Genomic DNA, 18,061 nt, shown 5'->3' on the forward strand with positions numbered 1-18,061 from the left:
TTATGGTGAAAGTTTCCAAGAGCTAGAAATAAGCAAGACAGCACAGCCCAAAATCAAGGAGTAGTCAGTCTAGAAGCTGGTGAGTATACCTCTGAAATGCCACTGGTGGACTGCAAAGGACAGATGGGTAAAGAAGCCTGAGCAGAAGCTACTGAGAAAGAGAAGCAAACTAGATGGCAAGAAAAAAAAAAAAAAAGATGGTACAAATTGGCAAGGGTTTCAGTAATAATTAAAGCACCTGATCCTGAGTTAAGCACTTCATGTTTCCTCTTTCAGTGTTCACAGTGATCGCCGTGCCATAATGTGAACACTGAATATCATACCACAAACCTTCAGATGGTTAACAGTATCATGAGTTCTACTTTATAAGATGAGGAAATAAAGCTTAGACAGGTTAAGGAGAAGTAACTGAGTCACAACAGAATAAAAAGGGCAGTGAGTAACAAGAAGGTTGCCAATACCCCATCGTTACATAAACCTCCAGATTAGGAGGAAGGCTAATAAAATCTCAACTGAGATAAGGTGGTAAAAGAACTATTGTAAAATGGCAGATAAAGATTTATGACACGTTTTTAAAATTTACTCAACCAATATGTGCCAGTTTAAGCGGGCAAGATTCTGCAATAAAGACAGCCATACTGCCTGTTCTTGTACAGCTTACAGGTTAGTGAAGGAGGCAAACATTTGGAGGGGATGAGCACAGTGTGCAACAGGGACATGGAAGGGCACCTTGTCCAGCCTACCAAGGTTTACGGGGGAAGGAAAAAATCACGTGCAAGGGTTTGAAGGCCAGAAAAGACAAGATATACTGTGGGGAGTAAAAGTAATTCAGTGCAACTGCAGCAGAAAACAAAAGGAAGATATCACTGACCTTACTCATAATAGACCCATTGCTCACAGGGGCTTAACCCAGGAACAGAAGTGGGTCAAATGGGACCTTGACTGAAGAGCTAACTGGAGTCAGTAATATATGTGAATTTTATAGAACTAAATGGTCCCAAGATCTGCAACAGAGGGTTACTGTAATGTACAACCTAGAAAACTCATGCCATCTGGGCAGCTTGTGGCCTTATGAACAGAGAAGTAGCCAGCAGGCAAGTTGTTAAGGCTCCCATTCCAGGAGGATCTGATAGGTTGGCTTTTTCTCTTTCTCCCTTCTCTCCTTCTCTGTCTTCCCCCCTCCCCAATCTATTACAAAGTCATCCTATTTGTTGGCAATAACATCTTATATCTATAGAGCAGAGTATTACTAAAGTGTTGACCAATGGATCTTTTCCCTGAAGCCATACTATGCAGGAAGCGAAACATCAAAATCACCTTGTTTTGGAGAGACTGGAATAAAAGAGACACTGCTGCTGCTGCTGCTAAGTCGCTTCAGTCGTGTCTGACTCTGTGCGACCCCATAGACGGCAGTAACATGAACTAATACATTCAGTCACACCATACTTTTAGCATTTTTAACAAAAATACTCATTTATGTAGACACACAAATATGGAAACATATATATATGTTGTACATACCTTTTAAAAATTTCCTTTTACACATACATTGTTTTATACAAATGCACAATATGTCACGTTCTGGAGGGGTTCTACTGCAGTTTTGTTAGCCTTGCCCTTTTTAATTGGCTCTTGGCTCCTTTACTCCTTCTCTTCAATCATAATCCAGAAAGATTCACATTAATAATTAGTATGTATATGCATTCTTCTATGTTTTCCTCCCATGTTCATATAAGCATATACAAACACATATGTACATAGGCACATGTAAAGGGACTGATGAGACTTTTAAAAATAATGAAATTATGAAAAGTAATCCTTTCCTTACTTAACAATATATCTTATGGAAATCCTTGCAATTCATATAACCCTAACGTACTCTTTTTAATACCTGCATGAAGGGCAATTTAAAAATTATCCTTCCACTGTTTTTTATCCTATGCACACTGATGAAAAAAATCCTTTTCATAGATCCACACACATTATTTTTTATCATTTCAAGTGTCCAATTTAATATCCTTATTATAAATGTGTTCAAAAGCATTAGAGAGCAACCATTAGAGTCTCATAGAGAAAGGGAAATAAAAACAAAAATAAACAAATGGGGCCTAATTAAATTAAATTAACAAGCTTTTGCACAGCAAAGGAAACCATAAACAAAGAGAAAAGACTGGGAGAAAATATTTGCTACATCTTGCATCTTGCTACAGAAAAGGAATTAGTTTCCAAAATATGTAAGCAGCTCATACAATTCAATAATAAAAAAACAAACTACCCAATCAAAACAATGGGCCAAAGACCTAAATAGACATTTCTCCAAAGAAGACAAACAGATGGCCAGTAGGCACATGAAGAGATTCTCAACACTGCTAATTACTAAAGGAATGCAAATCAAAGTAACAATGAGATACCAACTCCCATGGGTCAGAATGGTCATCATTAAAAGTCCACAAATAATAATTGCTGGAGAGCGCGTGAGAAAAGGGTACCCTCCTACACTGTTGGTGGGAATGTAAACTGCTGCAGCCACTATGCAAAACAACACGGAGATTTCTTTACAAACTAAAAATGGAGTTATCATATGATCCTGCAATCCCACTCCTGAGCATATATCCGGAGAAAACCATAAGATGTGGTATATATACATAATGAAAGACTACTTAGTCATAAAAAAAGAAGGAAATAATGTCACTTGCAGCAACATTGATGGGCCCAGAGATTATCATACTAAGTGAAGTAAGTCAGATAAGAGAAAGACAAATATCATATACCACTTATATATGGAATCTTAAAATATAATATAAATGAACTCATTTACAAAACAAAAACAGACTCAAAGACATAGAAAACAAACTTACGGTTACCAAATTGGATAGCATGGGGAAGTTGGGGGATGAATTAGGAGCTTGGGATTAATATATACACAGTACTATATATAAAATAGATAAACAACAAGGACCTATTGCATAGCACAGAGAACTATATTCAGTATCTTTTAATAACCTATAATGGAAAAGAATCTGAAAAACAATGCACATACATACATGAACAGACACACACACACACACACAGAGAACTGAATCATTTTGCTATATACCTGAAACCAACACAACAATGTAAATTAACTATACTTCAATTTTAAAAGATCTTAAAGAATTTAATTGATATAATAAAAGAAAGCACAAGAGAACATTGTTGTACATGAATTCATGCTTCACGTAAAGGGTATTATACCATATGCATTCTTTTGCAATATTCTTGAGATAATGTTTGAGATTTATCTTTATTGATATACACAAACTTAGCTTCATGCATTTTTATGTGTGTAGCATTTTTGCTATTTTTCTTGTTTTAATTATAATTTTTGTTTTTTTTCTTCTTTTCATCCTATTTATTTAGAATTTTTACTAGGAATAATTCCTGAACTTGATCAAATGCCTTTTCAACATCCACTGGTTCTACAGTACATACTTCTCAGCTTTATTTTGTGCATGATGTTGATATATTTCCCCAAAATTGAATTATCTTTGCATTCTTAGAGTAAATCTTACTTCTGTTTATTCTAGCTTCACTTTCTAGTTTTTGAATTTATTATGATCCTAACCAGTATTTTTTTATCTATTGTTACAAATGCAATTACAGGTTTTTTTCTTTGTACTTTATTTGTATCAGAATTTGGCACTAATGAAAGGCTGTCAGCAAATTTGGAAAACTCAGCAGTGGCCACAGGATTGGAAAAGGTCAGTTTCATTTCAATCCCAAAGACAGACAATGCCAAAGAATGCTCAAACTACCGCACAACTGCATTCATCTCACACACTAGTAAAGTAATGCTAAAAATTCTCCAAGCCAGGCTTCAGCAATACATGAACCGTGAACTTCCAGATGTTCAAGCTGGTTTTAGAAAAGGCAGACGAACCAGAGATCAAATTGCCAACATCCACTGGATCATTGAAAAATAGAGTTGCAGAAAAATATCTATTTCTGCTTTATTGACTATGCCAAAGCCTTTGACTGTGTGGATCACAAGAAACTGTGGAAAATTCTGAAAGAGATGGGAATACCAGACCACCTGACCTGCCTCTCGAGAAACCTGTATGCAGGTCAGGAAGCAACAGTTAGAACTGGACATGGAACAACAGACTGGTTCCAAATAGGAAAAGGAGTACGTCAAGGCTGTATATTGTTAATATGCAGAGTACATCATGAGAAATGCTGGGCTGGAGGAAGCACAAGCTGGAATCAAGATTGCCGGGAGAAATATCAATAACCTCAGATATGCACATGACACCACCCTTATGGCAGAAAGTGAAGAACTAAAGAGCCTTCTGATGAAAGTCAAAGAGGAGAGTGAAAAAGTTGGCTTAAAGCTCAACATTCAGAAAACTAAGATCATGGCATCCAGTCCCATCACTTCATGGCAGATAGATGGGGAAACAGTGGAAAGAGTGGCTTACTTTATTTTTCTGGGCTCCAAAATCACTGCAGATGGTGACTGCAGCCATGAAATTAAAAGATGCTTACTCCTTGGAAGGAAACTTATGACCAACTTAGACAGCATATTAAAAAGCAGAGACATTACTTTGTCCACAAAGGCCTGTCTAGTCAAGGCTATGGTTTTTCCAGTAGTCATGTATGGATGTGAGAGTTAGACTGTAAAGAAAGCTGAGCACTGAAGAAATGATGTTTTTGAACTTGGTGCTGGAGAAGACTCTTGAGAGTCCCTTGGACTGCAAGGAGAGCCAACTAGTCCATCCTAAGGGAGATTAGTCCTGGGTGTTCATTGGAAGGACTGATGTTGAAGCTGAAACTCCAATACTTTGGCCACCTGATGCGAAGAGCTGACTCATTTGAAAAGACCCTGATGCTGGGAAAGATTGAGGGCAGGAGGAGAAGGGGACGACAGAGGATGAGATGATTGGATGGCGTCACTGACTCAATGGACATGGGTTTGGGTGGACTCCAGGAGTTGGTGATGGACAAGGAGGCCTGGTGTGCTTCGGTTCATGGGGTTGCAAAGAGTCGGACACGACTGAGCGACTGAACTGAACTGAACTGAACTGAAAGGCTGCTGGCTCCTTTAAAGGATTTTCAGAGCTTCTCACCTTTACTTATATTGGATTATTTACACAACACTGGATTTATCTTTTTTTTAATAAGGCCAAATTTAACTTCGATGCATGTTTCTAGTCAATTTTTAATAACTTTTTTATTCTCTTTAAAAAAAATTAACTTGAAAGTTCTCTACATCTTGGGGTAATTTTCCCAGGAAAATATTAATTTACTCTATTTTTTTGTTGTTGTTGCCACAGTTTGGCATGTAACAGTCTCTAAGAATTCTTTTGGTATATCCAATATCTGTTTATATCTCCTTTCTCATTCCTTGTATTTTTTAGCCTAATAAAGGAATCAAGGCTTACGAACTACCTATTTTACTGTTTTGTTTTAAAGAACCAGCATGTGGGTTTGTTTACCCCTTCTAAATTTTTTTTATTTCATTAATTTCTGCTTTTCATTTTTCTTCTTCCAAACTTTGTTTTCTTGTTCTTTTTCTAATTTCTTCTAAGTGCCAAGTTCCTTCATTGTTTGTCTTTCTTTTTTAATAATGGAAAAATTTTAGATTGTAAATTTTTATCTGAGTAAAGGATTTAATGTATTTTGGTAGGAAAGTCTCCTTTCCTTTCCACATAGTTTGAAGTTCTTTTTTTGATTTCTTTGATCCACCAGTTATCCAACAGTGTTGCACAATTTCAAAAGCATTTTCCAACTGATATAATGTTTAGCATAGAGCAACATTTTTTTTTAATTTTAAAGCATATGCTTAAATAGTAATACTCAATTCATAACACAGCTGAATCCCAAGAGGCCATGCATAATATAAGTCAACTTTTTCAAGCCAATTAAATGCCAAAAGAAACAACATTTTAAATGATGAAGAAAATTTTCTTAATTTCCTTAAAGTTGGCATAAAAGATATGCAAATTTTCAAAGAAGCCTGCAAGAACTGATGTTGCTGAAATAATACTGTACTAACACTTAGTCTCAGTTTTCCTCTTAGCTTTCTACAGTATTTTCTAACGTGTCCTGCACAGCAAGATGGGGAAGAAAAGTGGAAACGAGTCTGGAGATACCTACATTCAATCAATTACCCCCTTAGAGACCTGCACATATGTTAGCATGTTAAAAGCTCTGAGAAGTCTTGCCTACCTTTGGTTAACTAAGCATTTCCTAAATGTATTTGATTACTTCATTCTTCTGCAAAGTAACACCTCTTTATTCTCTTTGAGAAATGCAAGACAAGAAAATAGATATTCCTTGGAGAGAAAGACAATGTAGTTAAATTCTGCCTTCTCTGGGTTATTCACAGCTGGGGTTCAGTAAATGTTTGCTGAATGACTTGGTAGCAGAGGAGATGTGATATAGCAACAGCAAATATCAAAGTGTCCACTGCAGCTGTTCTTAGTATAGTTATACAGAAGTGGAGTTCTCTTAGTAAGAAGCACTCAATATTTTGCATCAAAATACAAATTTTCTCTTCTATTTTACAACTGTAAATGAAAATTCCTAAGACCTTGGCCCTGCACACATCCATGTATCAAAACCTAACACCCCGAGAAGGCCAATAAAACCCAACAAAAATAATACTGCAGTTGCAGTATGTAAATGTATACACATACATACATACAGGGCTTCCCTGGTGGCTCAGATGGTAAAGAATCTGCCTGCAATGCGGGAGGCCTGGGTTGGAGACCTGGGTTGGGAAGATCCCCTGGAGAAGGGAATGACAATTCACTCCAGCATTCCTGCCTGGAGAATTCCATGGACAGAAGAGCCTGGTGGGCTACAGTCCATGGGGTCACAAAGAGCTGGACACGACAGAGCAACTAAGACACATATATTCACAGACCATCATCACCATCACACCTGGATTCCCTCGTCTCCTGTGCAAAATGTTAGAGGCTCATGACTTAGGGTATTCAGATCAGAGGATGCTCAGAGAAACAAAAGGAAAAACGTGCCAATCATTTCACGGTGCATACTAAACTATGACAAGTGGGACTGCATACTTTCGGTTCCTATTTTTTTAGTTTTATGATTCAGTCATTATCATTTCAGTCATAAAATATACAGTGAACTAGGTAGGGCCAAAAAGCCTCAGAATTGTAAAAATAATCTAAATTTATTTAGCCACAGACTTCTAATTTCAGAAACTGAGACATGAAATTTTACATTTGTAGTAGCTGCCTACAGAATTCTGATTTTGTTTGGGGCAACAATGAATGCACAACCAAAGGGATAAATCATAATTGATCTACGCTAGTCATGGATCTCCTGCTCCCCTTGGTCAGGTAACTTCCTTCCCAGGCTCCCCTGTAACTACAGCTAAAGCTATATACATGACCCACCCACGTAGACAGTGAGCAAAAGAAGGAATCTGCTCGAAGGAGTCTATGAAAGATTGTTCTTTCAAACATAAAAAGAAAGTCACACTAGAAGGTACTTTGTCCCCATCTCATCTTTTTTGCCTAGGACACTGGTGTGGGGAAAATAATGCCTGGGGCTGAAGCCATCACCCTTAAACCATGAGGTGACAAGTAAAAGCTTAAGAAACTAACATATAAAGGATAACAGACTGGGAGGACAGTAAGATCCTGGATTCTTGATAACATTACAGAGCCAACTGAACGAAGTCTGAGCTAATCTACTTCCAGACTTATTGTTAATAAGTTAATAATAGATATCTTTATGGTTTGGGGCTTCTCTGGTGTCTCAGAAGGTAAGGAATCTGCCCAGAATGTGGGAGACTCAGGTTCAATCCCTGGGTTGGAAAGATCCCCTGGAGAAGGGAATGGCTACTGACTCCAGTATTCTTGCCTGGATAACTCCGTGGACAGAGGAGCCTGGCAGGGTACAGTCCATAGGGTCACAAAGAGTCGGACATGACTGAGTGACTAACGTTTTCACACTCATCCTTATGGTTTAAGCTCTTGTTGGTTGAATATAGTGTCACTTCAGCCAACTGCTTCTTAACTGATACAGCAGTCCCCTATGTTTTGGTACTGTGATAAAGATAATAAACTATTTAATATTTCAGAATTTAAAATTATAGAAAAGCAATAGAAAAAGTGAGACACTCAACATTTCACTGCATGAAATGTCACAGTTAAATTGCTTTTATAAGCATGAAATGTTCTGTTAACATTAAACAACAGAATAAAAAATTTAACAAGACAAATAATAGGAAAAATCGATCCATACCCGTACCTTTCCGTGTGTTCTCCGTCACATCTACCCCAAACTGGATAATGTCACCGGAAAGAATTTCACATGGTGGACTTTCTTCAGAGCCTCGACTCAATCTCTGGCTATTTATAAAGGTACCATTACTACTTTTAGTGTCTTGAAGATAAAACTGCAAAAATAAAATTTAAAAAAGAGCCAAAGATTAACAGTAATAATTTCAAACCTACTTTTAAAAAAAGTACTTCCAACTTTGCAAACTACTACAGGTGAATTTTTTCCCCCTATCAATTCAAATTGCTTATTTCAGCTAAGATTTCCCATTATATATAAAATCAGAACTTTAAAAGTGGGAGATTTAAAATCCAGTGGGACAAAATGGTATATCACTTCAGAAAACAGTTTATAAGGTCCCGAAAATGTTAGCATGTAAAGCTAGCATATAACCCTGCAATTCCACTCTGAGGTATATACTGAAGAGAACTAAAAACACATGTCCTCACAAAAACTTGTGCACAAATGTTCACAGGAGTATTGTTCACGAGCCAAAAGAATGGAAACCCAAATGTCCATCAACTGATGAATAGGAAAATAAAATGTTATATATCTATATGAATTAATTATTTGGCAATAAAAAGTAATGAAGTACTGATTTATGTTAAAACATGAATGAACTTTTAAACATTATGCTAAGTAAAAGATATCAGTCACAAAAGACATATGTAATTCAATTTATATGAAATATCCAGAATAAGCAAATCCACAGAGATAAAAAGCACATTAGTGGTTGCAAGGGGTTGAGGTGTCAGGGCACAGGAGGGGAGGGGTGGGTAGGGGTGAATAACTGCTAATGGGTATTACGTTTCATTTTGGGGTGATTAAAAGGTTCTAAAGTTAGATAGTGGTGATGGTTGTACAACTCTGAATATACTAAAAATCACTGAATTGTTCATTTTAAAAGACTGAATTTATGGCATATAAATTATATCTCAGTAAAACATTTTCTTAAAGGTAATTATAAAACACTCTAATTTTATCTTTTTTTTAAAAATTTTATCTTATTATCTCACTTTGACTTTGTAACTCTGCTGCTATAATTTATGGGTTAAATCAAAGGAAGTGTTATTTACTCCATAGGCAAGGACAATTGGTATTAGGTAATACCTATATGAACAGCTATTAGTGAACTAACATACGTGGTATCAGGACCAACATGTCTTCAGTAAATTCTTTGTGATAAACAGATTGAAGACATGAGAAACTAAAATACTGCAATCAACTGTGAAGGTGTCACTTTCTAGCCCCCACTAAGCTTGCCTTTCATCACTTGGGTAATCCTCCCTCTTAAAAAGGGAAGGGACAGCAGGAGGCACAGGAAGCCTACCTATTTATCATCTACCTATCCCCAAAGAAATTATCAACAACTGGGATCACACACAACAGACTGACTAGGAAGAGAACAACCAATAAAAAAAGATGTACCTTTCTTTTTGCATTTTTCTACACTCTCCAGCCCTGCTTATTCTAGTAACACATTTTCACTGAATTCCTTCCTAAAGAAGAAAGGAAAGAAGAAAACTAATATTTATTAAAATACATGTTGCACCACCGGGCCCTCATTTAACCTTAACGTTAAAGGTATGATATAGATATTATTTCCATTTATATATGAGAAAAGTAGGGCACAGGCAAGTATCTTTCCAAAGGTCACAGAGCTATGGAAGACAGAAGCAGGGATTTATATAACAGAATTAAAAGGGATATTTTTCCCCCATTACTTCATACTGACCTTCATGTTTCATTTATCCTTCACTCCTCCCATAAAACCCTCTTCCAAAATGAAACACAACAAAAGAATAAGCAATTTGTAGGAAATATGAAAGTGACATTTCTTTTCATTAATTCCTAGGGGACAATTTAAAGGCCACCAGGCTGGCTATAAATGACTTATTCTGTTTATAATTCAAGAGAGACCAACTGTTACTTTGGCTAGCAGTTTATATATTTAATTACAGGCCATCAGGAAAGAAAATTGTGTTGATATTTTACAAGTCCATTTGAAATTTAAAGGCCTTAACATTTCACACCAGAGAGATAAGCATAGGCAACATGCTCAAGAAGGAACAATGATCCTCAAGATTTTTCCACACTGGAACCTACTCTTAAACACTGTATAAACAGGCTTGTTTTTTTGTTTTTTTAACAGATATATTCTTAGGAAATGTGGCAATATCTGAATTCTGGTTTGGTCATTTTCAGTTGTATGTGCCTTGGCAAGCCATATAAGGGGATTATAGATTTACAGTGGTTTTTAAACTTCAAATTCTGATCCATTATTGTGTTACTAATGGATGAGATGGCTGGATAGCATCACTGACTCAATGGACATGAATTTGAGCCAACTCCGGAAGATAGTGAAGGACAGGGAAGCCTGGCATGTTGCAGTTCATAGGGTTGCAAAGAGTCGGACACAACTTAGGGATTGAATAACAACAATAGTGTGTTACTAAGTCAATTTATTGGGCTGTGACTAGTGGTTTAAAAAAAAATAAGAGAACAGAAGTAAGAATATATGAAATGAGGTTCAGTACTGTTTAGCAAGCTTTGTTTGAAAAATAAAAAATGTGTGTGTTTTTCTGTATACACATATGCACACATATATCTCAACACCTCATGTCTGTAGCTCTTAACTCTAAAACCATAAATTCTCAAATTAAAAGAATTTAATCAATATTAACCCAGGTTCTTTACATTCTAAAATGTCTATTATTATGTCCAAAGCATACCCATAGTACCTGTGACCTCCAGTTAGCTTGAAAACATCATTTACATTAGTTGCTCACTGTTCCTCTGCTCTCATCCTGCTAATGGCTTCCAAACATCTTGTAATAAAGTTCAAAGTTCTTATTATTACAGCCAATAAAACCCCACATGACCTAGCTCGTGGTTCCCTCTCCAAACTCATTAACTCCCACTATTTTCCCCACTAACCTCCATTCGTATCCCAGAGCCTCTGCACTTGGGCATAGCTAGACAGAAATAGTTTACTTCCCTGCAGAAATATTTATATTGATTTCCCCTTCTCTCCTTGGTGTTGTGAAAAACTGATATTAAAAATGTTTCTGCACCTTCAATGAAACAATCTGCCACTATTCAGTTTATACTGTACAAAAGCTATTCTATTTTACTATCAGGTTAGGTAGGTGTAGGGCTTCCCTTGTGGCTCAGTTGGTAAAGAATCCACCTGCAATGCAGGAGACCTGGGTTCCACCCCTGGGTTGGGAAGATCCCCTGGGGAAGGGAAAGGCTACCCACTCCAGTATTCTGGCCTGGAGAAGTGCATGGACTGTATAGTCCACAGGGTCGCAAAGAGTCAGACACGACTAAGCGACTTTCACACTTTGACTAGGTAGGTGTAAAGAAGTCAAGAGGCTGGGAAGTGACTGTGTTTGCAAGGGACTGGGAAGTGACTATGCTAACAGTCCCTGGATGTACTTCCCATGGTAGGTATGTCATTTGGTCCTTTGTCACTTTCCAACCATAAATTTCTTTCTCCTCTATGCTGATACACCTTTTTCCATCAGGCTTTTCTTTTTCTCCCATTTTTTTTACTACTCTGGAAAAAAAAAAAATCCTATTGAAGCTTTAACTATCTTTATTTCCTAGTAGCCTAAGGAATGACCAATCCGTCTCTAGTGTTTACATTAGCCACTGGGCATTCACTTTGATGTTGAGCAGGTGTCTCAGGAGCCCTGAATTTATAAAACCCTCTGTAGCTTGTGGCCAAAGTCCAACTCTCACTGTTTTCAAACAGGCTTTATCCTCAATGAACCCCCTGCCTTCCCCTGAATTAAAGTTAAGCTCCCCCAAATCAGGCATTGATGGCAATCCTTGAACTGAAAGACTGTCCTCGCTCTATCAGTCACTCTTTCCTATTTCTCGCTTATCATGATTACTTTCAAAGACACAAGCATAGCACTTCACAGGTTGCATAATTTGCTCTTTGGCCTTCAGAAAGTTTCTGCTATTCATTCCATAAGCAAACATGTTCTGTACCATTTGCAACTTCACCTCAACGTGTAAATGCTTTCATTTCCACTATAATGATAAACTGCTTCTTTCTAGCCTTCTCTAAGTTGACAGGTTTTGCAGTATCCAACTACCAACAGATTTTTTAAAGTTTCAGAACGAAGCACAAACACAGGAGACATGTCATCAGCCAGAGGCCAGAAATTCCAAGTCCATACAGGGAAATTTTAAAATACGAATGCAGAGTGGATCCTGGACTCTTGGTGGTAGATACTATATTGCAGATTTTTTTTGATTTACTTGCATCACCACCTAGAATCAAAAAGAGTGACTAAGACGGCAAAACCAAAATCCAAACGAGAACATATACAACAACAGGTGAAAATTATCCATATGAAACTCAAAATAAAAGTAGGAAAAAGCATCAACAGTTACGAGACCTGCATGAAATCAGCACCTGTGCAGGAGGATGCATACAGAAGCAATGGGCATTTGAAAGACTTGAGTATCTCAGAATAGTCACTGTCTATTCACTGGACAATATGATAGCCAATTTGAAAAGAGAATCTGAAAATGGGAAAGGTTTAGTCCAATCCGCTAACAAGTGAGTGTGAGGTAAATTCTGAAAAAGAATGGAGCAGTCCAAGTCATATAAATTTCTAAAACCAACCTACCAACCAAAGTTGCATTCCAGGATAGGGCTTTCCCTCAAAAGCTATAGGGTTTGGAACCAAAATTGAGCAGGGTAGAGACAACAGAGACAGGAAAGAGAGATCCAGATAAAAGTAAAAAAGAGGAAAGGAAGCCATTATATTTTTAAACAGTTTACAAAAACAACAGAAGAGGGAGCTCTGTGACATTAGAAAAGTTATCCGGAAACAGGACTCCCTTCTCTAAGTTCAGGAAAACAAATTTTACATAAAAATGAGTAACAGAAAAATATCTGTGTCCCATCTCATAGCTATTTTAAGAAAAAACAATAAAAAGCAAACAACACTCCCTACACATAATGAGAGACATACCTTGGGAACAGATCAAAATTACACTATTTCAGAACAAGCTAAAAGACATTAAGAAAATAACTCAAGGCATGGAAGAGAAATATAAATTACAAATACAAAACTGTAGGAAAGAACTCAAAAAAGAAACAGGAAAAAAGGGGAATCATTTCAGGAATGAGTACAAAATTAGGACATGAGTAACTAAATAATACCAGACCACCTGACCTGCCTCTTGAGAAATCTGTATGCAGGTCAGGAAGCAACAGTTAGAACTGACCATGGAACAACAGACTGGTTCCAAATAGGAAAAGGAGTACGTCAAGGCTGTATATTGTCACCGCGCTTATTTAACTTATATGCAGAGTACATCAAGAGAAATGTCTGGATGAAGCACAAGTTGGAATCAAGATTGCTGAGAGAAATATCCCATAACCTCAGATATGCAGATGACACCACCCTGATGGCAGAAAGTGAAGAAGAACTAAAGAGCCTCTTGATGAAAGTGAAAGAGGAGAGTGAAAAAGTTGGCTTAAAGCTCAACATTCAGAAAACAAAGATCATGGCATCTGGTCCCATCACTTCATGGGAAATAGCAGGAGAAACAGTGGAAACAGTGTCAGACTTTATTTTTTGGGGTTCCAAAATCACTGCAGATGGTGACTGCAGCCATGAAATTAAAAGACACTTACTCCTTGGAAGGAAAGTTATGACCAACCTAGACAGCACATTAAAAAGCAGAGACATTACTTTGCCAATCAAGGTCCATCTAGTCAAGGCTATGGTTTTTCCAGCAGTCATGTATCGATGTGAGAGTTGGACTGTAAAGAAAGCTGAGTGCCAAAGAACTGATGCTTTTGAACTGTGGTGTTGGAGAAGACTCTTGAGAGTCCTTTGGACTGCAAGGAGATCCAACCAGTCCATCCTAAAGGAGATCAGTCCTGGGTGTTCATTGGAAGGACTGATGTTGAAGCTGAAACTCCAATACTTTGGCCAGCTGATGCAAAGAACTGACTCACTGGAAAAGACCCTGATGCTGGGAATGATTGAAGGCAGGAGGAGAAGGGGATGACAAAGGATGAGGTGGTTGGATGGGATCACCGACTCAATGGACCTGAGTTTGAGTAAACTCTGGGAGTTGGTGATGGACAGGGAGGCCTGGTGTGTTGCAGTCCATGGGGTCGCAAAGAGTCGGACACAACTGAGCGACTGAACTGAACTAAGTAAAGCAAATAATGCCTTAAGAGAAGAAAGAAAAAAAGGAGAAAAACTGAATCAAAAAGGAAAGAAGAAAAGTAAAATCAGCAAAATGGCAGAGTAGGTGGCTCCAAGCTCTCATCTCCACACAAACGTTGAAATACATGCTCAAAGAGTCAGAACCAACTATGTCAAAGCTCTGGAAAACAAAAGTTTTACAGTGACTACATGAACACTGAATCAAGAAAAAGGCAACTTAAAAATGGTAGGAAATGGCTGTAGCATTCCTTACCCTTGTCCCCTTCCCTCCCTCTATAAAGCAGAAGCCTTGAAGATAGATATCAGCCTGCATTTCCACTATGGGACACAGCTACCTGGTTTCAGAGACAGCAGAGCAGACCTAAAGTGCAAATTACTGTGTCTATCTACTCTAATGTGTCTGGTGCTACCTGGAAGGACAACTCAGAACTCACCCTATGCTGGAAAAGCAGTGGCTTGGTTTGCTAAAAAAGTGGGATTTATCCAAAGTGGTTCAATATAAGTCAATCAATATAATATACCACAGTAATAGAAAAAAGGAAAAAAGATGAAACCATAAGATCACCTCAACTGATGTAGAAAAGGCATATTCGACAAAATGCCACACCCTTTCATGATATTTAAAATATGCACGCATACACAAAGAAAGTTAAGACTGAAAGGAACTTCCTCAACATGATAGAGGACATTTATTAAAAACTCACAGTTAACATAATACTCAGTGGTAAAAGACTGAAAGCTTTCTTCCTAAGATCAGGAACATGGCAAGGAAGCCTGCTTTTTACCACAGCTACACAATACTGTACTGAAGTTCTAGCCAGATACAACAAAAAAGAAGTAAAAGGCATCCAAATTGGAAAGGAAGAAGTAAACCTTGTCTATTCACAGATGACAAGATCCTATATATGGAAAATCCCAGGGAACCCACAAGAAAGCTACAGAGCTAATAAACAAATTCAGCAAAGTTGGAGTTTACAAGACAAACACACAAAAATCAAATGTGCGTATACATCAGCAATGAACAATCCAAAAAGGAAATTAAGAAAGAAATTCAATTTATAATAGCATCTAAATAAAATACCTAGGAATAAATTTAATCAAAGACATAAAAAACTTGTACAATGAAAATTATAAAACACTGCTGAAAGAAATTAAAGACAAATACAGGCATAGCTTGTTTTACTGCATTTAGCTTTACTGTGCTTCACAGATATTTCATTTCTTACAAACTGAAAGTGTGTGACAACCCTGTGTCAAACTAGTCTATTGGCATAGTTTTTCCCATAGAATTGTTTTTTAATTAAGGTACGAACATTATTTCTTTTTAGACGTAATGCTACTGCACACTTAATATAGTGTAAATGTAACTTTTACATGCACTGGGAAACTAAAAAATTTGTGTGACTCACTTTATTGTGATACTTGCTTCATTGTAATGGTGTGGAACTGAACCCACAACATCTCTGAGATATGCCTGTAAACAGAAGGACATCCTCTGTTCATGGGCTGGAAGACTAAATATTGTTAAGGTGTCAACAGGACCCAAAGTGCTCTACAGATACAACACAATCTCGATCAGAATTTCAACTGCCTTTTTATGGGGAAGTGGAAAAGCCAAACTTCAAATGCTTATGGAATTGCGAAGGACCCCAAAACAATCGGAGAAGGCAATGGCACCCCACTCCAGTACTCTTGCCTGGAAAATCCCGTGGACGGAGGAGCCTGGTAGGCTGCAGTCCATGGGGTCACTAAGAGTCGGACACGACTGAGCGACTTCACTTTCACTTTTCCCTTTCATGCACTAGAGAAGGAAATGGCAATCCACTCCACTATTCTTGCCTGGAGAATCCCAGGGACGGAGGAGCCTGGTGGGCTGCCGTCTATGGGGTCGCACAGAGTCGGACACGACTGAAGCGACTTAGCAGCAGCCAAAACAATCTTGAAAAAGAAGAACAGGGTCTATCCAACATGAAAAGAACCTTTTCCTCAACAAATGGTGCAGGGACAACTGGATAACTACTTGCAAAAGTTGGACCCCTACTTTTCACTATATACAAAAATTAGCTCAAAATGAATCAAAGACCTAAATATAAGAGCTAAAATGATAAAGTTCTTCTCAGCCATTACTTTTTAATACTGCTTTTAAATTTTTATTTATTTATTAGATTGTGCTGGGTCTTTGTTGCTTTGTGTGGGCTTTCTCTAGTTGCAGTGAGTACAGGTTATTCTTCATTGTGGCGCTTAGGCTTCTCATTGCGGCGGCTTCAGAGCACAGACTCTAGTCCCACGGGCTTCGGTAGTTGCGGCATACAGGCTCAGTACTTGCTGCTCATGGGCTCAGGAGTTGTGACACACAAGCTCAGCTGCTCCTTGGCATGTGGGATCTTCCTGCATCAGGGATCGCACTCATATCCCCTGCATTGGCAGGCGGATTCTTATCCATTGCGCCACCAGGGAAGTTCATCATTACTTTTTCAAATAACTTTTTCTGCCCCTTTCTTACCCTCTTCTAAGATTTCCATAATGCATAGTGAAGTGAAAGTTGCTCAGTCGTGTCCGACTCTTTGCGATCCCATGGACTATATAGTCCATAGAATTCTCTAGGCTAGAATACTGGAGTGGGTAGCCTTTTCCTTCTCCAGGGGATCCTCCCAACCCAGGGATCAAACCCAGGTCTCCCACATTGCAGGCAGATTCTTTACCAGCTGAGCCACACAATGCATATACTGGTACATTTAATGGTGTCTCATAGTTCCCTTGGGTACTGTTCATTTTTCTTCATCTTTTTTCTTTCTAGTTCTGCCCTATCTTGAAGGTTGTGTTTTGTTTTTTTTTTTTGATTCCTTCTTCCACCTGCTCAAATCTGTCATTGAACCTTCTACTGAATTCTTTATTTCAGCTATTGTTCTTTCATGATTTTCATCTCTCTACTGATCTTCCGCACTTCTCCACACACTGTTCTCCTGCTTTTCTTTAAGTAGTCCATGGTTTCCTTCAGCATTTTGAGCATATTAGAAATAGTTCAAGTCTTTGTCTAATAAGCCCAATATCTGGGCTTCCTCAGGGATGGCTTTTGTCAATCTGCATTTTTTTCCTTGTGATTGGGTCATAATTTCCTATTTCTTCAAATGCTTGCAATTTTTTTTTGAGAATTGGACATTTTGAATATTGTAATGTGGTAACTAAAGAAATCAGATTCTCTCCAACCCTAGGGATTGCTATTATTATGTGATGAAGGCTGTAGTCAACAATTTAGTTATTGACTTTTCCAAACTATTTTTTGCAAATAGTATATTCCTTGTCATGTATTATCACTGAAGTCTCTGTTTTGTCATCTCCATGGTCATCCGGTGGCCTGACAGAGATTTCCTTATACATCAGGATCCAGTAAGAAAAGGGGGAAAGGATATGTCTCTTTAAATCCCCTTGGCAGAAGCCAAGGAAGTCATTTTAGCCTGTGGGGCTTGAAACAATGGCCAGCCTCTGGGCCAGGCCCTCAGCAATCAAAAGCAGCAACAAACACATACAACCTCAATTTCTGAAAGACAAGCAAAGCC

General features: G+C 37.9%; 1 protein-coding gene across 46 annotated transcripts in view; it reads right to left on the reverse strand.

Moving 5' to 3' along the window:
• The window catches only part of SLMAP (sarcolemma associated protein), a 149,540-nt gene that overhangs the window by 76,554 nt on the left and 54,925 nt on the right, over positions 1–18,061 (reverse strand). For 25 of the 46 annotated variants that reach the window (XM_081524805.1, XM_081524807.1, XM_081524786.1 and 22 more), the window contains exon 3: positions 8,266–8,413. In XM_081524805.1, the coding sequence (XP_081380931.1) occupies positions 8,266–8,413 (148 nt within the window). Of the gene's footprint in view, positions 1–8,259; positions 8,414–9,723; positions 9,795–18,061 lie in introns of all 46 variants that reach the window. The other 21 variants (XM_081524804.1, XM_081524806.1, XM_081524785.1 and 18 more) reach the window with 2 other exon arrangements.

The sequence above is a fragment of the Giraffa tippelskirchi genome, chromosome 9, assembly GCF_054371585.1.
Source record: "Giraffa tippelskirchi isolate mGirTip1 chromosome 9, T2T-mGirTip1v1.2.pri, whole genome shotgun sequence".
NCBI lineage: Eukaryota > Metazoa > Chordata > Mammalia > Artiodactyla > Giraffidae > Giraffa > Giraffa tippelskirchi.